Source organism: Arabidopsis thaliana, chromosome 4 (genome assembly GCF_000001735.4).
Source record: "Arabidopsis thaliana chromosome 4, partial sequence".
Lineage (NCBI taxonomy): Eukaryota > Viridiplantae > Streptophyta > Magnoliopsida > Brassicales > Brassicaceae > Arabidopsis > Arabidopsis thaliana.
Genome location: NC_003075.7, coordinates 12,167,066 through 12,191,847, shown reverse-complemented (window position 1 = coordinate 12,191,847; position 24,782 = coordinate 12,167,066). Strand labels below are relative to the sequence as shown.

Sequence of the window (24,782 nt, the reverse complement as noted above, 5' to 3'; positions counted from 1 at the left end):
AACTAGACATTGACTCATCATCAAAAGTCTACGTTAGAAAATTCAATGACGATTAGTCAAATTTTGTACAGCACAAGAGGTTGAAATTGAAACGCCTGTATAAATATTACATCTTCCAAGATTTGAGGTTTTAATTTCAGACATCAAAACAAAAAAGGAAAGAGTAAATAAAATGGTCAAGTTTTTAGTAATCTTCTGGTTTGTGGTCATAAGCTTTAGTCATGTCTCTGCACAGGTATGCCTTGAAAGATCTGGTTTCTTCACACCCAATAGTACTTACGACTTAAACCGCCGAGTCCTGCTTTCTTCTCTTCCTCTAATGTCACAGCTATCGACGGCTTTTACACGACATGGATCGGGGAACATCCAAACAGAGCATATGGTCTAGGGATGTGTGTCCCAGGTACTGATGCACACTCTTGTTCTGATTGTATCATCCTTCAAATGCTAGATTGTTGCAGAATTGTACTAATCAGACAGAAGCTATAGTCTGGAGAATTGATAGAACAGTTTGTCTTGTACGTTACTCAAACCGCTCGTTTTATAGTTCCCTTGGTATGGAGATTCTGAGGAGTGATAACTATACCAGAGATTTTCAAGCTAACTTGACGGATTTGGAAATTACATGGGAGGCTTTGATGATTCGTATGATAGACCAAGCTTCATATTTGTACTATGCAGCCGGGATACGAAAGCTTGAGACGTCTATCTCACGCATTTACGGTTTTGTGCAATGCAGTAGAGACTTATCTCTTCAAAACTGCACCAAGTGTCTACAACAAAACGTGGTTGAGTATAGGTCATGTTGCCGTGGGAGACAAGGAGGTATTATTTTGAGGCCAAGCTGTTTCATTCGATGGGAGCTTTATCCGTTCTTGGGACTTTTTGATAATATTCGTCCTCGTCAAAAAGGTAAGACCATGGGTCCATGTTTTAAGTTTTTTTTATAGCTATGTTCGTAGTTTGAGACTAATATTTTTCCTAGGGTTCGTGCAGATGGCAAAAGCATTTCTACAGGAGCTATTGTGGCGATTATCGTTGTTCCCATCTTATTGCTTGCTCTAGGAGTTGGTCTTTGGAAGAGGAGAAAAGCATATAAAACAAAGACAACTAAAAGTAAGTTTTCTCATGTTTTGAAAACATAAAGTTGATAGTGGTCTTGAATAAGAATTTGAGATATAAATGTTGAATGTCCCTTAGAAACTCTCTGGATACACTATATAATTATGATTTCGTTTTGCAGTAGCAGATGATATTACAACTTCAGGTTCACTTCAGTTCGAGTTTAAAGCAATTGAAGCTGCCACATGTAATTTTCATAATGTTAACAAGCTTGGTCATGGTGGTTTTGGTGAAGTTTACAAGGTATAATGTTTGTCTCTAGTACTTTTTTTGTGTTAGAGAGAAAAAACAGAACATGTTCTGATAATTATGTGAAGATCATATGACTTGGCAGGGAACATTTCCGAATGGAACAGAAGTTGCTGTGAAGAGGTTGTCTAAAACGTCAGGACAAGGTGAAGAAGAGTTCAAGAACGAGGTGTTTCTTGTAGCAAAGCTTCAACATAGAAATCTTGTTAAGCTTCTCGGGTATGCTGTCAAAGGAGACGAAAAGATATTAGTCTACGAGTTTTTGCCTAACAAAAGTCTCGACCACTTCCTCTTTGGTAAGAAAAGAAACAGATGATAGGGTTATATTCTCTGAAACCTTAGTTCTTGATCTCATAGTCTAATTGCTTAATACATGGGATTTTTGCAGACCCGGTAAAGAAGGGTCAACTAGATTGGACAAGAAGATACAACATTATTAATGGAATTACTCGAGGGATTGTGTATCTTCATCAAGATTCACGGCTTACAATCATACACCGTGACCTCAAAGCGGGTAACATTCTCTTAGATGCCGATATGAACCCGAAAATCGTGGATTTTGGTGTGGCTAGGAATTTTAGAGTGGACCAAACTGAAGCTACCACAGCAAGAGTAGTTGGAACAATGTAAGTAATTTTCCATTTTAGTTATATAATCTGTTTGTACTTATTGTTGTTGATAAAAGTTGAAACTGGTATGCGTTGTATTTTTCAGCGGTTACATGCCACCCGAATATGTGACGAATGGGCAGTTCTCGACGAAATCTGATGTGTATAGCTTTGGAGTATTGATTCTGGAGATTATTGGTGGGAAAAAGAATAGTAGCATCAACGAGACAGACGGCTCAATAAGTAACTTAGTCACATATGTTAGTATATTTCCAATGCCATCTCAAACTTTTCTACTTCTCTTAGCAAAATGATCATAGCTCTCAACATTTAAATTAGTTTCTTGATAAATGACTTGAATAGGTATGGAGGCTTTGGAACAATGAACCATTGTTGGAACTGGTAGACGCACCCATGGGGGAGAATTATGATAGAAATGAAGTCATTAGATGCATTCACATTGGATTGTTATGTGTTCAAGAAAATCCTGCTGATCGTCCAACGATGTCTACAGTCTTTCATATGCTCACAAATACTTCAATTACTCTACATGTGCCTCAACCACCAGGATTTGTCTTTAGGGTCAGATTCAAGCCAAATCCCTTAGCTGATAGATTGCAGCGTGGTCCGTCTACTAGCATGTCTTTTTCTTGTTCTGTATCGGTCACGTGTGTTAGTCCTCGTTAAAAGCGAGGCTAATGTTGTATATGTAGATTCTTTCATAAACCAATTATTGACAAAAATGAATAGCTTAATATCAATTAGTCTGGAAGGATAACCTAAAGGTTTTCACGTGTCCCACGATAATTCAAATGAGTGAAGTTACTCGTGAATATATGTGCATGGCCTTTCATGTAGAAAATATAACTTGTTATTTAGTTGATAAGAACCAGATTTCCTAAACATGCACACATTATCTGAACCAACTAAAGGAAAAGAAACAGGCAAAGAAGAGCTCTGTAATAATCCTCTGTTTCGTATTCTAAGCTTCAGTGCCGTAATATAAATATACTTATTTTCAAAAAGAAAAGAAAATGAACATTGGAAACGGTTTGATTTAGACGAAATCTTTGTATATAGTCACTTTTAGTGAATAGTTTTGTCTTCAACGAGGAGCAACACTAGTAATGGAAGCATCATCGATTGAACAGAGAGCAAGCCTATCCACAGATGAACCTACTTCTCCTACTTGTTCATGCCTACCCCGAAAGAAAAATCCAGGTTGTTTAGGCACGGCGAGAACAATCGAGCTAGTAGTGAGCATTTGGACGATCGCTGACATGTTTGGACGATCATCAACATCTTCCTGAACACATAGTAAAGCGATATGGATGCACCTCGTAATATCATGTGTTTGATAATTATCTCCAAATGACGGATCCACAAGGTCTAATTGTGACCCATTGCTCCATAGTCTCCAAGTCTATTGAACATTTTAATAATTTATTGTTATAGTCACTTTTAAATAAAGCAAAAAATGAAAATGAAAGTCTTAAGCTCTATACTCACATATGTAACCAAGTTGCTAACACTATCATCCATTTGATAGAGACTACTGTTCTTCATGCCGCTTATAATCTCAAATACTAAGACACCAAAACTGTACACATCTGATTTCATGGAGAACTGGCCGTACATAGCATACTCGGGAGCCATGTAACCACTGCCACAATACTAAAAATGTTGAGTCCATAGAAGCATAATACAGTCTATAGAGAGGCAATAAATGTTAAGAGAAAAACTTACTAGGTTCCCACAACTCTTCTCGTATTGGCTTCTGTTTGGTCCATCCCAAAAATCCTCGCCATTCCAAAATCTGCAACTTTGGGGTTCATATCAGCGTCCAAGAGGATGTTGCCCGCTTTGAGGTCACGATGTATGATTGTGAGTCGTGAATCTTGATGAAGATAAAGAATTCCTCTAGCAATTCCTCCAATGATCTTGTACCGTCGTGTCCAGTCTAGCTGTCGTTTCATCGTAGTGTCTGCACATGCAAACTGAAATTGTTAGAAACAAAGAATGGCATGCAATTTGAACAAACTATCATAGGCTAAGTATTGAATTTAACTGACCAAAAAGAAAGTAATCGAGGCTTTTGTTGTGCACAAACTCGTAGACAAGAATCTTCTCTTCTCCTTCCAGACAATAACCAAGCAGCCTTACCAGATTTCTATGCTGAAGCTTTGCCACAACAACAACTTCGTTTTCGAACTCTCTTTCACCTTGTCCAGATGTCTTTGATAGCCTCTTCACCGCAACTTGTACTCCACTAGGAAATGTACCCTACTTAAGTAATATTTTTGATAAATATTCATAAGGAACTGACTGTAAGATTAATCATGAAAATGAAGATGTACTCAAATGCAATTCTGAAGAAGTCAGTTCTTGTTACAAATGAAGGACGATGATAATTAATAACTAGTGCTTGTTTGTTCCGCAACTGTGAAATGAACATCCTCATATAGTGAAGCTCTGTTCAATGGTAATACCTTGTAAACTTCGCCGAATCCACCTTGACCAAGCTTGTTAATCGGCAAAAAGTTATTCGTTGCTGCCACAATTGCCTTAAAATCAAACTGAAGTGAGCCTGCAGTTGTAATACTATCCCCATCTGTAGCAACAACTTAAACAGTTTAATACATCAGAGACTATTCACTTGACCTATAAAGAGGAGTATTTTACTTTCAGCAAGTGGTTCCGTGACTTCCGTGTCTTTTCTCTTTACGTTTAACAACGGTATCGCTCCAATCATCTTTTTTCTCCTCTTAGTGCGGACACTAAAAACAGCTACAAAGAGCAGAAGAAGGGCAGTGATTGAAACAACAACAGCAATAATTATGACAGAGGAGTTTCCGCCTTTTCCTGTATTCTCAGAAACAATTTTTATTAGAATACATATGAACCCTGGTTTTAGCAAATCTTTGAACTTCTCAAAAGAAACTGCGCTTAAACATGTAATCAAAGGAAATCGACTGTTCAGACCAGGTCGTGGTGAAGGAATTGAAGTTGGCGGTGGTGGAGGAGCTGAATTCTGCTGCGGTTGAGGTGTTGTAACGGCGGATTGATTGTAGAACAGGCAAAGCTCGAATCTTGAACTACAGCTCGGTACAATAAATTGTCCCCCAATTTTTTCAGTGGGTAATTGATTGATGATCTGTTGCAGACAACTCAAACAGTCTTGTCTTGTAAGATCATGAGTGCACTGAACCAGTGTGTACAAACTATGCAACGTCGTAAAATTGGCACTTCTCGCGTCGAATCTTTTGGAACTGTTGGCAGCTGCGATGGTGGCTTGGTTCATCGTGGTTAAAACCAAATCTTTGAACCGGGCTTGTTCGTTAGATGTCATATTCTGACTGTTAGCCAAGATAATTCCTCCATTGGTATTAGAAGTTGAGAGGATATTCCGGTTAGAGTATCTGAGTGTACACTGATCGTAATAGAGTGTGACTTCTTTCTCGATAGGACACCGAGTTGAGGTTTCGTTGACGGCAAAAGAGACGCATCTACGGCAAACTTCCGGTGAGACATCTCCACGGCAATTGAAAAGTCCTGTTACCCTGTCGGGGTGTTTTCCTGCCGTGGCGTTTTGGAATCCAGTGGAGTATGAGGCGGAGGGGGAAGAGAGAGTAGACAAAAGGGTTATGAGATTAGTCATGTAAGTGCTGCTTCTGGGAAAAGTTGCCCAGCTGGGACAAACATGGTATACATAAGTGGGATCTAGAGCAGATGTTACCACAAGGTTCGAGTATCTTAGCGTACACTCATCATAAAAGAGCGTGACATCTCTCTCGTTCGGACACCGAATTAAGGTGTCCTTGACGGCAAAGGCGACACAGTTATGGCAAACTTCTGGCGGGAGGTCTCCACGACAATCAAAAAGTCCGGTGACTCTGTCCGGAAAGGTTCCGACGGCGTCGTTTCGGAATCCACTGGAGTAGCTAGAGGAGGCGTCGGGGGAAGAGAGAAAGGACAGAAGGGTTTGAAGGTTAGAGAAGTAAGCGCTGTCTCTGGAGAAAATTGTCGTATTGGGACAGCTGTGGTATCTGTAAGTAGGATCTTGAGCAAAAACTCTGAAGCTAGTGAGAAAGGAGAAAATGAAAAGGAAGATGAAAGAGGCCCAAGAAGACATAATGGTTTTTCCTCGATTTAAGTTTTAGTCGCTGGGAATCCAATAGATTAGCCTGAAACAGAGGATGCATGGTTTTGTGAAGAGTGACGGACCAAAATTCAAAGTCAAAGTAAACGGTCTTGTTGCACTGTGGAAGAACGTAACTCAAGCTTTCGATGAAGGCACAATGAAAGAGAGAACGAAAAGAGCCATAACTTCTTCTTGACGAGTAAGTCTGTGACTTTCACAGCGTTTGTTACACGTTCAGTAATGGATTTTGGCCTACTAATCAACCATTTAAACTAAAGGGTTTTGTAAAATGTAAGAAGAGTACTCAAGCTTAATTGTAAGGAAGTTAGGAAGGCGTAAAAGAAGATAACCGAATGAGGCATAACCGAAATTTATTCTTCTCCTTTTCTTTCTGTTTTTTCTTTGTTTATGGGTCCTGATGAAGAGTCTGAAGCCAGACACTAATTATCTGTAAGAGAATACAATTTCTTTTACGTCAGTCAACTTACCAAAAAAAGAAAAAATAATAAAACGGTTGTTACACTTCATTCCAAGTAAATACATTTTGTTCTACTAAACTACTAATCAAACATGTAGTATACGGCTATACTGAAGGTTTTCTTTTTAAATTTGCTTTGTGTGGAATTTTAACCAATAAGGCCCCTAGGCTTTTAGAAAAGGCTGATTCATGTTAACTAAAATGCACGAAACGATATTTAACACTTGTTTTCATTTCAAGAATTATGTTTTTTTTGGGGGCTTAAATTAGGGCTTGGCGTAATTGTTTGTGTTAGCTTAGCTTAGCTTATATATACTTTATTCGTGCCTATAATTGTTTGGCTTTCTTAAGTTCTGATTAGTCTTTTCAATAGTTCTGATTAATCTCCCCGTTTTAATTATTCGTCTTCCCTAAAACGATGCTATAAGTGAAGAATACTTGATAAAGGGGCAATCGATCTAAAAGGATTTGGTGGTTGTAGAACCCTGAAGTATACGTCACAGATTAACAAAACTGATTCTCTTCTTTACAACTACAATGTTTGTATCACCGAAACTTATTTTCTTACTGAACTGAATATAATGTATAGTTTACAGCCTAAAATTTCAGAGAAACTTACTATGTTCCTTATTTGTGGAGAATCAAATGATGTCTGGCTATTTTTTTTGTTTTTATTTTATTTTCAGACATGATGAGGAAAAACCTGCTCGTTCATATATTAACCCGACTCTAATCCCTCAGATAATGGGTCCAGTTCACGCCTGCTTTGGGGGAAAAATCCCGGTATGCCAGGCGCTGGCACACTGATTGTGTTACTGGTAAGCATTGAGACAATGGTTGACAACTTTGGACGGTCTTCTGGATTCTCTTGAACACATAAAAGAGCAATATGGATGCATCTAGTGACTTCATTACTCTGATAGTTCCTTCCTATGGACGAATCCAGCAGCTTTAGTTGCGAGCCGTTTCTCCAAAGCCTCCAAGCCTAACACAATGTACGTACAATTAGTTAACTCTAAAGTAAGATGCTTAGTCAAATTTTTAGCGTTAGTAAAAAATGCAACAGTTCAGGTCTTTATGCGTACATAGGTAACCAAGTTGCCAGCAGTAGTAGTTTCATCGTTCTGGTAGAGGCTGCTATTCTTCTTGCCGCTAATAATTTCAAGAATCAAGATTCCAAAGCTGTAGACGTCAGATTTCATGGAGAATTTGCCATGCACCGCATACTCGGGAGACATGTAAACGCTGAAAACGTACAAGTCAGGTTAAAAAAAACAGAGCAGGGATTAACGAAATTCAGGTTTATCGGTTATATGAGCAGAACTTACAAGGTTTCAGCTATCCAGTTCGTATTGCCTCGACTTTCCTCCATTCCAAAAACTGTGGCCATTCCAAAATCTGAAATTTTTGGGTTCATATCGGCATCTAAGAGAATGTTGCTGGCTTTGAAGTCACGATATATGATTGTGAGCTGTGGATCTTGATGAAGATGTAGTATCCCTTGAGCAATCCCTCCAATGATCTTGTATCGCCGAGTCCAGTCTAGCTCACCTTGCTTTTCAGGATCTGCACATCTCCATGTACAATCATTTACTTTAAAGCTGTAGAAGAATCCTTTGAGTAATCATTCTGTTAAAGGGAACTATACCGAATAGAAAATAGTCAAGGCTTTTGTTGAGAACAAACTCATAGATCAAAAACTTTCCATCTCCTTGCAAACAGAACCCAAGAAGCCTAGCCAGATTCCTATGCTGAATTTTTGATACAAGAACAGCCTCGTTCCTGAACTTTTTTGTGTCTTGTCCTGATACTTTCGAGAGCCTCTTCACGGCAACTTCAGTTCCATTTGAAAACTTACCCTACAGAGCATTGAATGAAACAACAATCGCCATTTATTACCAGTAACTTAGCCTATGTGTTTGACTTGGCAAATTTGGCAAACCGATAGCTTAATACCTTGTAAACTTCCCCAAATCGACCTTCGCCGAGCTTATTGCTCTTCGAAAACTTATTCGTTGCAGCTTCAATTGTCTTAAACTCGTATTGCAATGAATTTGTAGTAGAAACATCACTATCAGCTGAAAAGAAAGCGTGTATTAGTTATGCTTCGTCTCTTGGCTAAGGAGACAATATAGGCTTATAATGAAAAAAAAATACCGATAAAAAGCATAAATCACAAGACACTAACATTCAAATTCAGTTCTTTGCAAAGACTTTCTCCTCCAGCAAATAAAAAATCCTAGAACAACTAGTATCAAGACGATGACAACTGCTGGAACGGTAATCACCACTACAATTCCAGCTGAGACTCCCCTGCTATCTGTTCATGACATAGATAATTGAGTTTATTTCAGTTTTTTCTTACAGGCATAGTTTAATCGGTTTGAATACTTACCATTATCTGTAGTGTTCGCCCCGTGACCTACAGAAGGTGGTCGCGGTACATTCATTGGAGGTTTCGGAGGAGTAGCCAAGGTAATGTTATGAAAAGCCTTAGAGAATGTAAAAAGCTGCCACCGGAAAAAGCAGATTGGCCGCATAACATAGCCTCCAGTATTATTTCCACAGCATGACTGGTACTCAAGTACGCCTCGTTGGAGACAGTTGTTACATTCGTCAGAAGAAATATCTGGCGTGCATTGCATCAATGCGTAGATATTCTGGAATTTTGTCAAGTTCGCAAAATCAACTCTGTAATGGTTATCACTGGACGATGGTGTGCTTCTTGCTGCGGAGGCTGCAGTAATCGTACGAGATGTTAAGTCTTCCCATATGTTCTTGAAATCCGTTAGATCTGAGGCGATAGTTGCAGTGTTCAAGACCAAATACTGAGGCTCAATCTCCCAAAAAGCTGCAGATCCTGAGAAAGAAATGTTGGAGTAGCGGACAAGGCACAGCGTTGGATCAAGTGCCCAATAATACGCGTCTGTCTGGTTAACACAGTCCTGTATCAACCAGCCTGCCGCACCCTTTATACAATTAAAACAGTCACTTGGAGTTGATCTTGGGATGCACATCCCTAATGCGTAGACTCGATCTTGCTCTTCTCCAATCGAACCGTAGTAGAAACCATCTTGAGAGGCGGTATTGTTAGGAAGAGAAGAGAGGATAAGACGACGATTTGAATCGTATGTACCGTTGGGTGTGAAATATTTACGGTTCTCTATGCATGTTTGTGCTGAAACAGAAGCAACACCAAAGGCTAGAAGAATAAAACAGAGGATTGATAAGAAACTCCTCTGCTTCATTTTGCCTTACGAGATTATAGCTGTGATCTTTGTGTTAGTAATTACGCATGTATCTGTTTCTAACCCGTTCGAACAGATAAGTGAAGTTTCTCTGCGATTTTTCTAATGTTGAATCCATCAAACTAATAAGTGGTCCCTAAACCTACATAGTCGATGGTAAAATGTCAATAATGTTTGAAAGTTTAGATAATACCCTGAAAATGACGAGTCCCTTCGTTTACTTGTAATAATGGGTGAGAACTACGACACAGTTCCATAGCAACTTTCATATTTCGAGAATTAAATTATATTCCGCAGCAAATGCTATGTCCTTGTAAAGCTCTGTTTTTAGTCTATGACCATACTTGTAAAACATGTTGTTTTTTTTTGTGTGAATTAACAGTTCATTCAAAATAAAAATAAATAAATAAATAATCGAAAATGTAACTCTGTGGTTATTGTAGCTTGAAAAAACGAATAATCAAGTGTGTTGTTCATTCTCTTCGTTCGTTGCACACTGGTATAGCTTGTTGCTGTCATCTACTGCTGACTCCAGCGATAATGAAACGATCAGAACCACGAAATTTACTAGAACTCAGCTTATCGGAACTTGGAAGGGGACCAGATGAGTATTAGGCTAATTCGTCGTGTTGTATTTTTCAACTAATGCGTCAGTGTCGTTTTTATTTTCAACTAATGCGTCAGTGTCATTAGTTTCGGAAATAAACGATATTTGTTTTGTTTTTGTATTGGGTCCTATATCGAGCGAGATTGGCATGTGAGTTGGGTTGGCTAGGGAAAATGGTAAAATCTCCACATTTTGTTTTGAAAATGTGAAAAATACATTTTTCCCTACAGCGGGGATATGAATCAGTACTATTTATAATGCAAGATATGTAAATTTAAAAGACATCATAAGAAAAACAAAACTACAGAATTTCGCTTAAGCTTTCAAAGATATCGATTTGAATATAATGGTGCATTTGCGGGGTTCAGTTTCCACGGAACCGGTAAATTTAAAAGCCAAATACCTTAAAAGAGTTGTGAAACAGGGTTACAAATATACATAGTGGATTCGTATGAAAAAGAAGGGAGGAATGAGTCCTACACGTAGTCACATCACATATGAAAGAGATTGCTTTTGAAAATCGAATCCTCTTCTAATATTAAATCTTTCAAGACTGGAGGTTTTAAACAAGAAAATCAAACTCGATGCAAAAGAACAAAATGGTCGACTTGCGAGCAATCTTCTGGTTTGTGGTCATAAGCTCTTGTGCTGTCGCTGCACCAACCTGCATTCAGAGATCTGATTTTTTCAAAGCCAATGGTCCTTACGACATAAACCTCCGAGCCATGCTCTCGTCTCTTCCTTCTCGTGTCAAGGATAATGAAGGCTTCTACAAGACTCCGTTCAAGCCCGGTCCAAACATAGCACATGGTCTGGGGATGTGTAGCCGAGGTACTACAACACAGGATTGTTCGGATTGTATCACGAGTGTATCTCATACCTTGCTACACACATGTCCTAATCAGGCAGAAGCTATAGACTGGAGTTCTGGAGACTCGCTTTGTTTGGTACGCTACTCAAACCACTTGATTAATGGATCGCTCGACGAAGACATAATATGGGCAGAGTATATTGAGTACAAATATAACACATCGTTCGGCCAAACCAACTTGACGGAGTTTAAATCTACATGGCAGGCTTTGATGGATCGTGTGATAAACAAAGTTGATGGTTCATTGTACGCCAACAGCATACAAGAGCTCGGGTCGTTCCCGTTCAGGAGCATTTATGCCATCGCGCAATGCAATAAAGACCTAACCAAGTTGAACTGCGAGAAATGTTTACAACATCTTAGGATAGATAATAGGTCATGCTGCCGGGGGATACAAGTAGGCTATATTGCAAGGACCAGCTGTTTCATGCGATGGGATCTACAGCCATTCTTGGGACTATTCATAAATGGGATGTTACCAACTCCCCCTTCTGAATTAGATAATGGTCACTCTAACACAACCAAGAAAGGTATATAATATAAAGATATGAACTCTTCATTTGAACTTTTTCTGCTGTGTTGGATCTCGATTTTTGCTGATGTGTTTGCATTTATTTTTGTTTACTTGAAAATACAAACTCAAAAAGAAAACACAACCTCCTGTTATTTTTGTGTAATAATGTTTCATATTCGTTTCACAAAAAAAAATTGTTTCATATTCAAAAAATTTAAAAGAAGTTTCTAAAAAAATTCGCATTTAAAATACTTTATGCCCTTAAACCAATTTGGATTGTATTCTGAGTGACAGCTTTCGCGCAGATGGCAAAAATATATCTACAGGATCTATTGTGGCAATTGCGGTTGTTTCCGTCGTCGTGAGCACTGTACTGCTTGCTCTTGGATACGCTGTTTCTAGGAGGAGAAAAGCTTACCAATCATTTGCAAGTGAAAGTGAGTTTTCAATGGTTTGCTAGAACGACATTATCTCAGAACAACATTTTAGGGTAAAATTATTTCCAACACTTTTGTTATGTCTCTGTTTCTTCTCAGATGGGTATTTCTCTGTTTCAAGAAGACCTAGGAGGCCTTATGGTACTGCATCACCAGATGATGGTAAAAATACTTGTCTACGGTTCAGAGATGTTAATGTCCCTTGGAAACTCTACAGCATAACAGTATATTTGTGCAGCTACGGATGATCTTACAGCGTCCTCAGGTTCGCTTCGATTCGATTTTAGAGCAATAAAAGCTGCAACAAGTAATTTTCATAAGAGTAACAAGCTTGGTCATGGTGGATTTGGTGCAGTTTACAAGGCATGATGTTCTTAAATTTTCTCAACTACTTGATTGTATTATAAACTCAGATGCTAATTCTGATAGTAAAGGTCATGCGAATGAGCAGGGTATGTTTCCGAATGGAACAGAAGTTGCTGCCAAGAGACTATCTAAACCATCAGATCAAGGTGAGCCAGAGTTCAAGAACGAGGTGCTTCTTGTAGCAAGACTTCAGCATAAAAATCTTGTTGGACTTCTCGGGTTTTCGGTTGAAGGAGAAGAGAAGATACTAGTTTACGAGTTTGTTCCCAACAAAAGTCTCGATCATTTCCTTTTTGGTGAGAGCCAAATGATATATAGACTTATGTTCTCTGAAATCTCAGTTCTTGATCTCATAGCATAACGGGTGATATGTAATGTGCAGACCCGATAAAAAGGGTTCAACTGGATTGGCCAAGACGACACAACATTATCGAGGGAATCACTCGAGGAATTCTCTATCTTCATCAAGATTCACGGCTCACAATCATACACCGTGACCTCAAAGCCAGCAACATTCTCTTAGATGCCGAGATGAATCCAAAAATAGCTGATTTTGGTCTGGCTAGGAATTTCAGAGTTAATCAAACCGAAGCAAATACAGGAAGAGTAGTTGGCACATTGTAAGTAATTGGCATTTAGATATAATATGAAACTTGATGGCCCTTTGAGAGTAGGTGATAAAACTAAAATTGATATGCGGTGTATTTTGCAGCGGTTACATGCCACCTGAGTATGTGGCAAATGGACAGTTCTCAACGAAATCTGATGTGTATAGCTTTGGAGTATTAATTCTGGAGATTATTGGTGGCAAGAAGAATAGTAGCTTCCATCAGATAGATGGTTCAGTAAGCAACTTGGTCACACATGTAAGTTTTAAAACGCCAATGCAATCACAAATATTTTTTACTCCTTTTAACTGTGATCATGACTTTGAACATTAGTTTCTTGACAAATGAATAAATAGGTTTGGAGGCTTAGGAATAATGGATCGTTGTTGGAACTTGTAGATCCAGCCATTGGGGAGAATTATGATAAAGATGAAGTCATTAGATGCATTCACATTGGGTTATTATGCGTTCAAGAAAATCCTGACGATCGTCCAAGCATGTCCACAATATTTCGAATGCTAACTAATGTTTCAATTACTCTGCCTGTGCCTCAACCACCTGGATTTTTCTTCAGGGAAAGATCCGAGCCGAACCCATTAGCCGAGAGATTACTGCCTGGTCCGTCTACTAGCATGTCTTTTACTTGTTCGGTAGATGATGCATCGATCACGAGTGTTAGACCTCGTTAAAATTGGGCTAATGATTAACATGAATATTTTTCATAAGTCTAAAAATATGTTATTCTCTCTCTTTCAAAATACATTGAATTTGGTATTAGTTACTTTTATTTATTTAAGTTTGGTGTTAACTTTAGTACTTTAAGCCAGAATTTTCTTTGAAAATCTAAACGACCTTATTTTGAGAATTCTTTAAGAAAGTAAGTCTTGAAACAATTCGAACAAGCTTAAGCTTAGTTTCAGCTTCTTATTCTTCCTTAGTAATTTCTCTTGATCCCGTGGCAAGTAGATTTATTCCTTTATTGTACGTATTGATGATGCCTCGATCACTTAGATGAGTCCTTGTTAAAGGGAACCAAACTTCAAATCCGACTATCATTTTCTTATTTTCTGGACAAAAAGTCTAAACTCATATATTACAGATGTTTAAAATTTTGAATAGTTTTGTCTTTAACGAGGAGCTACACTAGTAATGGAAGCTTCGTCGATTGAAAAGAGGTCAGATGTATCCATAGATGGACATGCTCTTTCTGCTTGTTCCTGCTTGCTTCGTAAGAAAAACCCAGGTGGTCTAGGCACGGCGAGAGCGATCGAGCTAGTAGTGAGCATTTGGACGATTGCAGACATAGTTGGACGATCATTAGCATCTTCTTGAACACATAGTAAAGCGATATGGATGCACCTAGTAATTTCGCTTGTTTGATAATTATCTCCAAATGACGGATCCACAAGCTCTGATGGCGACCCATTGCTCCATAGTCTCCAAGTCTGTTCAACATTTTAATAACTTAGGCTTTGGTCATTGTTTGAATAAAGCAAAAAAACATTAGAAGTTTTAAAGCTTTATATACTCACATATGTAACCAAGTTGCTAATGCTACCATCCATTTGATCGAGGCTACTGTTCTTCATGCCGCTTACAATCTCAAGAACCAAGACCCCAAAACTATACACATCTGATTTCATGGAGAACTTGCCGTACATAGCATACTCGGGAGCCATATAACCACTGCCACAATACTAAAAATGTTGAGTCCATAGAAGCATAGTACAGTCTATAGAGAGGCAATACATTTTAAGAGAAAAACTTACTAGGTTCCCACAACTCTTCTCGTATTGGCTTCTGTTTGGTCCATCCCAAAAATCCTCGCCATTCCAAAATCTGCAACTTTTGGGTTCATATCAGCGTCCAAGAGGATGTTGCCCGCTTTGAGGTCCCGGTGTATAATTGTGAGTCGTGAATCTTGATGAAGATAAAGAATTCCTCTAGCAATTCCTCCAATGATCTTGTACCGTCTTGACCAGTCTAGCTGCCCTTGCATCGTAGGGTCTGCACATGCGTTTTTAAAATGTTAAAAACAAAGAATGGCATGCAATTTGAAGAATCTTAGGCTAAGTATCGAATTTAACAGACCAAAAAGAAAGTAATCGAGGCTTTTGTTTGGTACAAACTCGTAGACAAGTATCTTTTCTTCTCCTTCCAAACAATAACCAAGCAGTTTTACTAAATTTCTATGTTGGAGCTTTGCAACAACAACAACTTCGTTTTCAAACTCTTTTTCACCTTGTCCTGAATTCTTCGATAGTCTCTTCACCGCAACTTGTACTCCACTAGGAAATGTACCCTACACGAGTAATTTATTTTAGATAACCATAAGTATGAGATTAATCATACAAATGAAGAAGTACTCAAATGCAATTATGTAAAAATTTAGAAATGAATAATAATAATTATTAATTAAGGACTAGAGTTTGTTTTGTTCCGCAACTCTTTAAAATTGGATTTGAAAACAGGGGAAAAACAGAGTACTTTGGAAACAGGGGAAAAACATGTTAGAACGTTTCCAACATTCAAAACTCACTACTTTATCTTAGTGTATATTATTCAATTTCTACTTGTAGATAAATAGCTACAGTAATAGCCTTGTGCAATAATAATACCTTGTAAACTTCGCCGAAACCACCTTGACCAAGCTTGTTAATCGGCAAAAAGATATCCGTTGCTGCCACAATTGCCTTAAAATCAAACTGAAGTGAGCCTGCAGTCGTAATATCATCCCCATCTGTAGCTACAACTTAAACAGTTTAATTCATTATAAGAAGAATACATCAGAGACTATTCATTATAAGAGTATTCTACTTTCAGCAGGTGGTTCCGTGACTTCCGTCTCTTTTCTCTTTACTTTAAACAACGGTATCGCTCCAATCGTCTTTTTTCTCTTAGCGCGGCGGACACTAAAAAAAGCTACGAATAGAAGAAAAAGGACAGTGATTGGAACAACAACAGCAATAACTATGACAGAGGAGTTTCCGCCTTTTCCTGTATCATAATAACAACTTTGTGTTAGCAAAATTCTTATATGAAAGTTGTGTTGAAAATATGTAGTCAAAGGAAAGCGACTGTTCAGACCAGGTCGTGGTGATGAATCTTGAGGTGTACCAACGTTGAATTCGTTGTAAAACTCGTAATTATCGTATCTTGACGTACAGCTCGGCAAAAAAGTTCTTCCCCCAATTTTGTCATAGGTTACTTGATTGATGCTTTGTTGTAGGCAGTCTAAGCAGTCTTGTTCCGTAAGGTCAGGAGTGCACTGAACCATTCCGTACAAACTCTGTAATGCATTTAAATCAAATTTTGTCACAGCGAATCTTTTGATACTCCTCGCGGCTTCAATGGCAGCTAAGTTCATGGGGTTCAAGACCAAATCTCTGAACCGATCTTGTTTGACTGATATAGGATTCCTAGCGTTCTGCATGAACACTCCTCCATCGGTGTTTAGAGTGGATAGTATATTCCGGTTAGAGTATCTGAGCATACACTGCTCGTAATAGAACACGGCTTCTCTCTCATTTGGACACCGACTTAACGATTCGTTAACAGACAAGGCGATGCAGCTACGGCAAACTTCAGGTGAGACGTTTCCGCGGCAGAGGAAAAGTCCGGTGACCATGTCGGGGGCTTGTCCCGCAGTGGCGTTTTGGAATCCGGTGGAGTAAGAGGCGTTACGAGAAGAGAGAGAGGACAAAAGGGTTTTGAGATTGGTGGAGTAAGTGCTGTTACTTGAGTAAGTTGTCGTGATAGAACAATTATGATATAGGTAAAAAGGATTTTGAGCAGAAGCTGTGAAGCTAGTGATGAATGAGAAAAGGAAAAGGAAAATGAAACAGATCAGAGAAGACATGCTTCCTTTTCCTTGATTTGGAGTTTTAGATCATGAATCTCTGTATGTATATTAACGCGAAATTGAGGATGGTTCATACTCTTCTGACGGCTATAAGTCAATCAAAGAAAGTCATGGTAAACGCCGGTTTTATTTAATTTTAGTTTGTAATGTCAAAACAATAGCTAGTTCTTTCAAACAAAGAGAGAAGTTTAAGTTACTATTTATAGCCTTACCAAAAGAAAAGAGTTAACGATTTCTGTATAACGATAAATTATTTGTCAGTAATTTGCTCTTTTTAAAAAAACTTTAATTCCTCGTCAAAACTCATTGATTTACACATTTCCAAGTTTAATTTTCTCTCTTTTTCTCTCTAAATTTGCTAATCCTATATACATATTTTTTTCGTGGAGTTGTCATATTTATCATTTATGAGAGCATGAAAAATCAGCGTGAGGAGAGTACTTCAAAGTTCAAAAATAGTCTTGTCTTTACGTTATAATTGAAGCTTCTCCCAAAGAAATTCTTACAGAACTGAAAAATAGCATTTTAAGTTTACAACATAAAATTTAACTCAATGTGCTTCTTATTTGTGGAGAAAAATCAAATCTAGCTTGATCATTATTGATGTACGAAATCAAACAAGTAACAAACGAGATCTCAAGGGAAGTTTAAAGAATCACTATTTTATAGATGGGTGTAGATCGCTTCTTGGATGAGTAGTTTGAGGACGACCGTCAAGATTCTTAATCGTCCTCCAGTGACTTTTCTAGCTCATATTCCTTGTTCAGTTGTTGTTCTATTGTTGATGCTTTGACCACTGAAATGAATACTTGTTAATTAAAGAATTTATAAAGAAAATAAACAATAAAACCAGTTTAACTTACATGAATTTTTGTTCACTGTCGATCTTAATAGTCTAAAATCATATATCACAAATGTTTAGATTAACGAATAGTTTTGTCTTCAACGAGGAGTTACACGAGTAATGGAAGCTTCGTCGACTGAACAATGCGTAGATGAATCAATAGATGGACCTGCTTGTTCCTGCTTGCTTCGGAAGAAAAATCCAGGTGGTCTAGGCTCAGCGAGAGCGATCAAGCTAGTAGTGAGCATTTGAACTATCGATGACATGGTTGGACGATCTTCAGCATCTTCCTGAACACATAGTAAAGCGATATGGATGCACCTAGTAATTTCGCTTGTTTGATAATTATCTCCAAATGACGGATCTACAAGCTCTGATGGCGACCCATTGCTCCATAGTCTCCAAGTCTATTGAACATTTTAATAATTTAGACTTTGGTCACGTTTTTAAATAAAGCAAAAAGAAATTAGAAGTTTTAAGGCTTTATACTCACATATGTAACCAAGTTGCCAACACTTTCATCCATTTGATAGAGACTACTATTCTTCATGCCGCTTATAATCTCAAGTACTAAGACGCCAAAACTGTACACATCTGATTTCATGGAGAATTGGCCGTACATCGCATACTCGGGAGACATGTATCCACTGCCATAATTCTTATTTTTTTTAGTTGATTGAAACGTATTACGGTCTATTGATGAAAAAAAAGTGGCAAGAGCAATACTTACTAAGTTCCAACTACTCTTCTTGTCATGGCTTCTGTTTGGTCCATCCCAAATATTCTCGCCATTCCAAAATCTGCAATTTTAGGATTCATATCATCATCCAAGAGGATGTTCCCTGCTTTGAGGTCTCGATGTATAATTGTGAGTCGTGAATCTTGATGAAGATAAAGAATTCCTCTAGCAATTCCTCCTATGATCTTGTACCTTCTTGTCCAGTCTAGCTTCATTTTCATCGTAGAGTCTGTACAGCGTATTTCAAATGTTAAGAACAAAGAATGGCATACAATTTGAAGATATCTTGGCTACGTACTAAATTTAACTGACCAAAGAGGAAGTGATCAAGGCTCTTGTTGGGCACAAACTCGTAGACAAGTATTTTTTCTTCTCCTTCCAAACAATAACCAAGCAGCTTTACCAAATTTCTATGTTGGAGCTTTGCAACAACAACAACTTCGTTTTCAAACTCTTTTTCACCTTGTCCTGATGTCTTCGATAGTCTCTTCACCGCAACTTGTAGTCCACTACTCAATGTACCCTACACGAGTAATTTATTTTAAGATAACCATAAGTATATAGGAATTGTCGGTAAGATTAATCATGAAAATGAAGTACTCAAAATGCAAGTATACAAGTAGAAGTTAGTATTTGTTACAAATATAGGATGATAATTAACGACTAGAGTTTCTTTGTTCCGCAACAACCTTTGCAAGTACAAGGTTGCTGCACTCATCCCATACATCTCAACTTTCGAAGTAATGTGTGTGAGATTTGATTTGGAAACAGGGGAAAAACAGAGTACATTGCTCTGTTCAATGGTAATAATACCTTGTAAACTTCGCCGAAACCACCTTGACCTAGCTTGTTAATTGGCAAAAAGCAATTCGTTGCTGCCTCAATTGCCTTAAAATCAAACTGAAGTGATCCTGCAGTCGTAATATCATTCCCATCTGGAAAAGAAAACTTCAACAGCTGAATTAAGTAAGAGCACAACAGACTATTCATTCTATGAGGAGATATGTTTATCACTGGTGTGCTTACCTTCAGCTACTGGTTCCTTCTCATTAAGCGTCCTCTTATTTTTAGCCCTGACACTAAAAACAGCTACTAATAGAAGAAAAAGTACAGTGATTGGAACAACAACTGCAATAATTATGACAGAGGAGTTTCCACCTTTTCCTGTATCAACAACAGCAAGAATTTTTTAAGCAAAATTCTTGTATGAAACTTGTGTTGAAATATGTAGTCAAAGGAAAGGGACTGTTCATACCAGGACGTGGTGATGAATCTTGAGGTGTTCCAACATTAGATTCGTTGTAAAACGCGTAATTATCGTATCTTGAAGCACAGCTCGGCAGAAGAATCCTTCCCCCAATTTTGTCATAGGTTACTTGATTGATGCCTATTTTCAGACAGTCTAAGCAGTCTTGTTCCCTAAGATCAGGAGTGCACCGAACCATTCCGTACAAACTCTGGGATGCATTTAAATCAATTTTTCTCACAGCCCATTTTTTGAAACTCCTGGCGGCTTCAACGGCGGCTAAGTTCATGGGGGTCAAGACCAAATCTCTGAACTGATCTTGTTTGACTGATAGAGGATTCCTAGCGCTCTGCATGAACATTCCTCCATCGGTGTTTAGAGTGGCTACTATATTCCTGTTAGAGTATCTGAGCAGACACTGCTCGTAATAGAACACGCCTTCTTTATCTTTTGGACACCGAGTCAACGTTTCGTTTACGGCAAAGGTGACGCAGCTACGGCAAACTTCCGACGAGACGTCGACGCGGCAGAGGAAAAGTCCGGTGACCCTGTCGGGGGCCTGTCCCGCCGTGGCGGTTTGGAATCCGGTGGAGTAAGAAGAAGCGTTAAGGGAAGAGAGAGAGGACAAAAGGGTTTTGAGATTGGTGGAGTAAGTGCTGTTACTTGAGAAAGTCGTCGTGACTGAACAATTATGATATAGGTAGAAAGTATTTTGAGCAGAAGCTGTGATGGATGAGAAAAGGAAAAGGAAGATGAAAGAGATCAGAGAAGACATGGTTCCTTTTCCTCGATCTGGGTTTCAGATCATGTAGCTCTCAATTTTTGAAACTAGAACTATATTTTTCCCTTTTTTCTATGAGACCAACAAGTCTTAGTAAACGCCGGTTTTATTTTATTTTATTTTGTAATGTCAAACTTGTATCGCGCAAAATAATAACTATTATTAAAAAAAGACAAAGAGAGAGTAGTTACGATTTCTAAATTACAATAAACTATTTGTCAGGAATTAAAGGAAAAAAAACAGCCTAACTTAGTTGGATATGATAAGATATTATTTGTCAGAAAAGAATCTTTTCTCTCTCTCTCTCAATTTTCTAATACAAGATATTATTTTTATATTTTTATTTTTTCGTGGACATCAGAAATTCAGAATTATGATAGCATGAAAAATCAGCGTGAGGAGAGTACCGCAAATATTGTCTTAAATTGTATTTACGCTGTAATTTAAGCTTCTTAAAAAAAAAAAAGTTTTAAACCATTTTCAACTCTATTTTAAAAGAATTGTATTCTAATGATCATCTCCAAAATAAAGTTTTTTCAAAAATAAAGGAAAATATAGAAGTAACCATCGAAGATGTCTTTACGTAACCGAAAAATAGCATTTTACACTTTACATCACAAAATTAAAGTCACTATGCTTCTTATTTGTGGAGAAAACAAATCGAATCTAGCTTGATCATTTTTGCGTGTTTTGAGATGACAATTTTTTCTTTCTGCGTGTTTTGACTTTTTAGATATGAGTCATTAAATGCATTCACATCCTCCAAGCATGTCTACTAGCAGGTCTTTTCCTTGTTCTGTACGTAGATGATGCATCGATCACGGTTTTTAGCTCTCGTTGAAATTGAGGCTAATGATTAACATGTATATTCTTTCATAAGCCCCAAAACCTAATATCAAAGATTGACTCACATAGTCCAAGTCTAGCACAAAAATTTCAAAGTTGTCAATTTCTTATTAATGTGCATGGTTATTCAAATGGAAATTTTAAACTGATGATTAAATTTCTAAGAACCACAAATAGTCAAATACTAACTACACCACCCACACATTATCTCAAGAAAAAAGAAAAATGGCAACGAAGAGTTGTGAATTAGTCCTCTGTTTCTTCGTCTTTTTCGTCATAAGCTTCAGTGCAATTTCTGTTTCTGCACAAACTTGTGACAATACTACTGGGACTTTCATACCCAATAGTCCTTATGATAAGAACCGCCGACTCATCCTCTCTACTCTAGCTTCTAACGTCACGGCTCAGGAGGGCTACTTCATCGGTTCGATTGGGATTGCTCCTGACCAAGTCTTTGCCACCGGGATGTGCGCTCCAGGTTCTGAGCGTGATGTTTGCTCTCTCTGTATCAGGTCCACATCAGAGAGTTTACTACAAAGCTGTCTGGACCAGGCAGATGCTTTCTTCTGGTCAGGTGAAGAAACCCTTTGCCTTGTTCGCTACGCTAACCGCCCCTTCTCTGGATTGCTCGTCATGGATCCACTAGGAGCGATATTCAACACAGGAGAACTCAATACGAATCAGACTGTGTTTGATATCGAGTGGAATAATTTAACTTCTAGTATGATCGCCGGAATAACTTCTTCTTCATCAGGGGGGAACAATTCGTCTAAGTACTACTCAGACGATATAGCTCTTGTGCCGGATTTTAAGAACATATCAGCGTTGATGCAATGCACACCAGACGTTTCGTCAGAGGATTGTAACACTTGCTTACGGCAAAACGTTGTCGACTATGATAATTGTTGCCGTGGGCACCAAGGCGGCGTTATGTCAAGGCCAAACTGCTTTTTCCGATGGGAAGTGTATCCCTTCTCTGGTGCTATTGATCAGATTAATTTACCAAAGTCACCGCCGCCTTCAGTTACATCCCCGTCTCCTATAGCCAACATAACCAAGAATGGAAAGTCCTTGTTGGAACATTTTCAGAAAATTGTCTTGTTTTGTTTCTGTTTGTTTTTTTTTCTTTTTTTGGTTTTTGTGTATTTATGCTTTTGATGAGTTGTGTTTTGTGCAGATAGTAGAATATCAGGAGGAAAAATCGCAGCAATAGTTGTTGTTACTGTTGTTACAATAATATTGGTTGTTTTAGGCTTTGTTATTTCCAATAGAAGAAAGCAAAAGCAAGAAATGGATCTTCCAAGTGAGTTTTCTTTGTTTGTTTGTTAAAACCTTGATTGTTTTCGGTCATGAGACCTTATACTTTGAAGTGGTACTTTTTCACGAGCTTATTTATGGTTTCAAATGAAGCGGAATCTGTTCAATTTGATTTAAAGACAATTGAATCGGCGACAAGCAACTTTTCCGAACGTAACAAGCTTGGTAAAGGTGGATTCGGTGAAGTTTACAAGGTAATATATAGGATCTTTGTTGTCCATCTAGTTTGCTTCTTTTGTGGAGAATAGGCTATGTGCTTAATTTGTTAGTATTTTCAAGGGTATGCTCATGAATGGCACTGAAATTGCGGTGAAGAGATTGTCGAAAACATCAGGACAAGGTGAAGTAGAGTTCAAGAACGAGGTTGTTGTTGTTGCAAAGCTTCAACACATAAATCTTGTTAGACTTCTCGGGTTTTCGCTACAAGGAGAAGAGAAGTTACTCGTCTATGAGTTTGTTTCAAACAAAAGCCTCGATTATTTCCTCTTTGGTATGTAATATTTAACTAAAAACAGTTTCCTCTTTGGTATGTACGTTTTAACTCATACATGTATAAGTATGCAGATCCTACGAAGAGAAATCAGTTGGACTGGACAATGCGACGCAATATCATCGGTGGCATTACTCGAGGGATTTTATATCTTCATCAAGATTCGCGGCTGAAGATCATACATCGTGACCTCAAAGCGAGTAACATTCTCTTAGATGCGGATATGAATCCAAAAATCGCTGATTTCGGAATGGCAAGGATCTTTGGAGTGGACCAAACTGTTGCCAATACAGGAAGAGTGGTTGGAACCTTGTAAGTATCATCTTAAAATGGACTTTGAGATTTTTGATCATTAGTTTAAGAGACCTTTTTTGACTTCCAGTTTATAACCTCTATTTTTCAGTGGTTACATGTCTCCTGAGTATGTGACACATGGCCAATTCTCAATGAAATCAGACGTCTATAGTTTTGGAGTATTGATTCTTGAGATCATTAGTGGCAAAAAGAATAGCAGCTTCTACCAAATGGATGGCTTAGTTAACAATTTAGTCACATATGTGAGTCCCAAACTTTATTTGACTCTCTTAAAAGTTAAAACACTGATCATAGTTCTGAATGTGTATATATTCTACAGGTCTGGAAACTTTGGGAGAACAAATCATTGCATGAGCTCTTAGATCCCTTTATCAACCAAGATTTCACAAGCGAGGAAGTCATTAGATACATTCATATTGGACTGTTATGTGTTCAAGAAAATCCTGCAGATCGACCAACAATGTCTACGATTCACCAAATGCTCACAAACAGCTCAATCACTCTGCCTGTGCCTCTGCCTCCTGGATTTTTCTTTAGGAACGGACCAGGATCGAACCCGGGTCAGTCGAACAGCAAGTCTTTTGCTTGTTCTGTAGATGAAGCAACAATCACGGACGTTAATCCTCGTTGAAAATTCAGCATTTGGTTTTTTCTTGTTTCCACAAACGTCTATCATTTATTTATTGTCCGTTTATGAAAAAGTTTACAAAGGGTCATTTTTTCAGGTTGAAGATTCAAATTTGAAGTTTCTATATTAGTCAAGCATGTCTACAATAGCTCGAGTGCTGACTATTATAATTTATAGTAATTGTAGGACCGATCATTAGTGTTAGTCCTCGTTGAAAGTTAGGCCAATCTAAACCCTTTATCAAAAAAGAAAAATAAGCTTTGGCCAATGTTGACTTTATATTCTTTTATAAGGGTAAAACCGTAATAATAAATATTGACTTAGAGAATCCAACTACGTCTTCCCCTTAAAATCCAAAGTAGTCAATGTCTGGTTAATGAGGATGGGTCATTCCGTCGTTCGAGTAGAAAATTCAGAAGTTATGGGCCATATTAATGATAAGAACCACTAGTAGTAACCAACAAC

The 24,782-nt window shown here is 38.1% G+C and overlaps 8 protein-coding genes across 17 annotated transcripts; 4 read left to right on the top strand and 4 right to left on the bottom strand.

The window, feature by feature from the left end:
• The first annotated feature begins 143 nt into the window (after positions 1-143).
• On the top strand, positions 144-2,759 carry CRK24 (cysteine-rich RLK (RECEPTOR-like protein kinase) 24). 3 transcript variants are annotated; one of them, NM_001341601.1, is made up of 8 exons: positions 144-403; positions 548-912; positions 997-1,116; positions 1,244-1,365; positions 1,457-1,667; positions 1,760-1,997; positions 2,086-2,239; positions 2,343-2,751. In NM_001341601.1, exons 1-8 carry the CDS (start codon positions 351-353, stop codon positions 2,664-2,666), a joined length of 1,587 nt encoding a protein of 528 aa, NP_001328060.1. In that variant the 5' UTR covers positions 144-350; the 3' UTR covers positions 2,667-2,751. The 3 variants fall into 3 exon arrangements, with proteins under 3 accessions (NP_001328060.1, NP_001320045.1, NP_001328061.1); NM_001341599.1 differs by having other exon boundaries at positions 146-235; positions 329-912; positions 2,343-2,759; NM_001341600.1 differs by having other exon boundaries at positions 146-912; positions 2,343-2,759.
• A 127-nt stretch (positions 2,760-2,886) lies between these two features.
• CRK23 (cysteine-rich RLK (RECEPTOR-like protein kinase) 23) lies at positions 2,887-6,479 on the bottom strand. Of its 2 annotated transcripts, NM_001341598.1 has the most exons (7): positions 4,962-6,479; positions 4,662-4,841; positions 4,469-4,590; positions 4,052-4,262; positions 3,726-3,963; positions 3,489-3,642; positions 2,887-3,402 (listed from the first exon to the last, which is right to left on the bottom strand). In NM_001341598.1, the coding sequence occupies exons 1-7, from the start codon at positions 6,109-6,111 to the stop codon at positions 3,085-3,087; spliced, it is 2,373 nt and encodes a 790-aa protein (NP_001329016.1). In that variant the 5' UTR covers positions 6,112-6,479; the 3' UTR covers positions 2,887-3,084. The 2 variants fall into 2 exon arrangements, with proteins under 2 accessions (NP_001329016.1, NP_194062.1); NM_118460.2 differs by having other exon boundaries at positions 4,662-6,479.
• A 594-nt stretch (positions 6,480-7,073) lies between these two features.
• On the bottom strand, positions 7,074-10,223 carry CRK22 (cysteine-rich RLK (RECEPTOR-like protein kinase) 22). Its single transcript, NM_118459.5, has 7 exons — positions 8,994-10,223; positions 8,787-8,918; positions 8,555-8,676; positions 8,247-8,457; positions 7,927-8,164; positions 7,684-7,843; positions 7,074-7,583 (listed from the first exon to the last, which is right to left on the bottom strand). The coding sequence occupies exons 1-7, from the start codon at positions 9,844-9,846 to the stop codon at positions 7,317-7,319; spliced, it is 1,983 nt and encodes a 660-aa protein (NP_194061.2). The 5' UTR covers positions 9,847-10,223; the 3' UTR covers positions 7,074-7,316.
• A 688-nt stretch (positions 10,224-10,911) lies between these two features.
• CRK21 (cysteine-rich RLK (RECEPTOR-like protein kinase) 21) lies at positions 10,912-14,114 on the top strand. Of its 2 annotated transcripts, NM_179219.2 has the most exons (9): positions 10,912-11,400; positions 11,530-11,854; positions 12,144-12,275; positions 12,375-12,437; positions 12,514-12,638; positions 12,727-12,937; positions 13,024-13,261; positions 13,354-13,507; positions 13,606-14,114. In NM_179219.2, the coding sequence occupies exons 1-9, from the start codon at positions 11,038-11,040 to the stop codon at positions 13,936-13,938; spliced, it is 1,944 nt and encodes a 647-aa protein (NP_849550.2). In that variant the 5' UTR covers positions 10,912-11,037; the 3' UTR covers positions 13,939-14,114. The 2 variants fall into 2 exon arrangements, with proteins under 2 accessions (NP_849550.2, NP_194060.3); NM_118458.4 differs by having other exon boundaries at positions 10,912-11,854.
• A 157-nt stretch (positions 14,115-14,271) lies between these two features.
• CRK20 (cysteine-rich RLK (RECEPTOR-like protein kinase) 20) lies at positions 14,272-17,115 on the bottom strand (the record flags this gene model as incomplete). Of its 3 annotated transcripts, none has more annotated exons than NM_001341595.1 (7): positions 16,337-17,113; positions 16,067-16,246; positions 15,868-15,995; positions 15,341-15,551; positions 15,019-15,256; positions 14,782-14,935; positions 14,272-14,694 (listed from the first exon to the last, which is right to left on the bottom strand). In NM_001341595.1, exons 1-7 carry the CDS (start codon positions 17,106-17,108, stop codon positions 14,377-14,379), a joined length of 2,001 nt encoding a protein of 666 aa, NP_001320044.1. In that variant the 5' UTR covers positions 17,109-17,113. The 3 variants fall into 3 exon arrangements, with proteins under 3 accessions (NP_001320044.1, NP_001328178.1, NP_001328177.1); NM_001341597.1 differs by having other exon boundaries at positions 15,491-15,551; NM_001341596.1 differs by having other exon boundaries at positions 14,377-14,694; positions 15,868-15,989; positions 16,337-17,115.
• Positions 17,116-17,550: 435 nt separating this feature from the next.
• On the bottom strand, positions 17,551-20,893 carry CRK19 (cysteine-rich RLK (RECEPTOR-like protein kinase) 19). Of its 3 annotated transcripts, none has more exons than NM_001341593.1 (8): positions 19,950-20,893; positions 19,721-19,858; positions 19,508-19,629; positions 19,007-19,217; positions 18,686-18,923; positions 18,449-18,602; positions 17,975-18,362; positions 17,551-17,907 (listed from the first exon to the last, which is right to left on the bottom strand). In NM_001341593.1, exons 1-7 carry the CDS (start codon positions 20,713-20,715, stop codon positions 18,054-18,056), a joined length of 1,938 nt encoding a protein of 645 aa, NP_001329528.1. In that variant the 5' UTR covers positions 20,716-20,893; the 3' UTR covers positions 17,551-17,907; positions 17,975-18,053. The 3 variants fall into 3 exon arrangements, with proteins under 3 accessions (NP_001329528.1, NP_194058.2, NP_001329527.1); NM_001341594.1 differs by having other exon boundaries at positions 17,671-17,907; positions 18,069-18,362; positions 19,950-20,831; NM_118456.3 differs by having other exon boundaries at positions 17,551-18,362.
• On the top strand, positions 17,803-17,904 carry AT4G23271 (uncharacterized protein; the record flags this gene model as incomplete). Its single annotated transcript, NM_001125562.1, has 1 exon — positions 17,803-17,904. The coding sequence occupies one exon, from the start codon at positions 17,803-17,805 to the stop codon at positions 17,902-17,904; it is 102 nt and encodes a 33-aa protein (NP_001119034.1).
• Positions 20,894-21,767: 874 nt separating the features above from the next.
• CRK18 (cysteine-rich RLK (RECEPTOR-like protein kinase) 18) lies at positions 21,768-24,432 on the top strand (the record flags this gene model as incomplete). Of its 2 annotated transcripts, none has more annotated exons than NM_001203880.1 (7): positions 21,768-22,707; positions 22,876-22,891; positions 22,978-23,078; positions 23,164-23,374; positions 23,449-23,686; positions 23,778-23,931; positions 24,009-24,432. In NM_001203880.1, 7 exons carry the CDS (start codon positions 21,793-21,795, stop codon positions 24,318-24,320), a joined length of 1,947 nt encoding a protein of 648 aa, NP_001190809.1. The 2 variants fall into 2 exon arrangements, with proteins under 2 accessions (NP_001190809.1, NP_001320043.1); NM_001341592.1 differs by lacking the exon at positions 22,876-22,891 and adding an exon at positions 22,745-22,870 and having other exon boundaries at positions 21,793-22,630; positions 24,009-24,320.
• Positions 24,433-24,782: the final 350 nt, after the last annotated feature.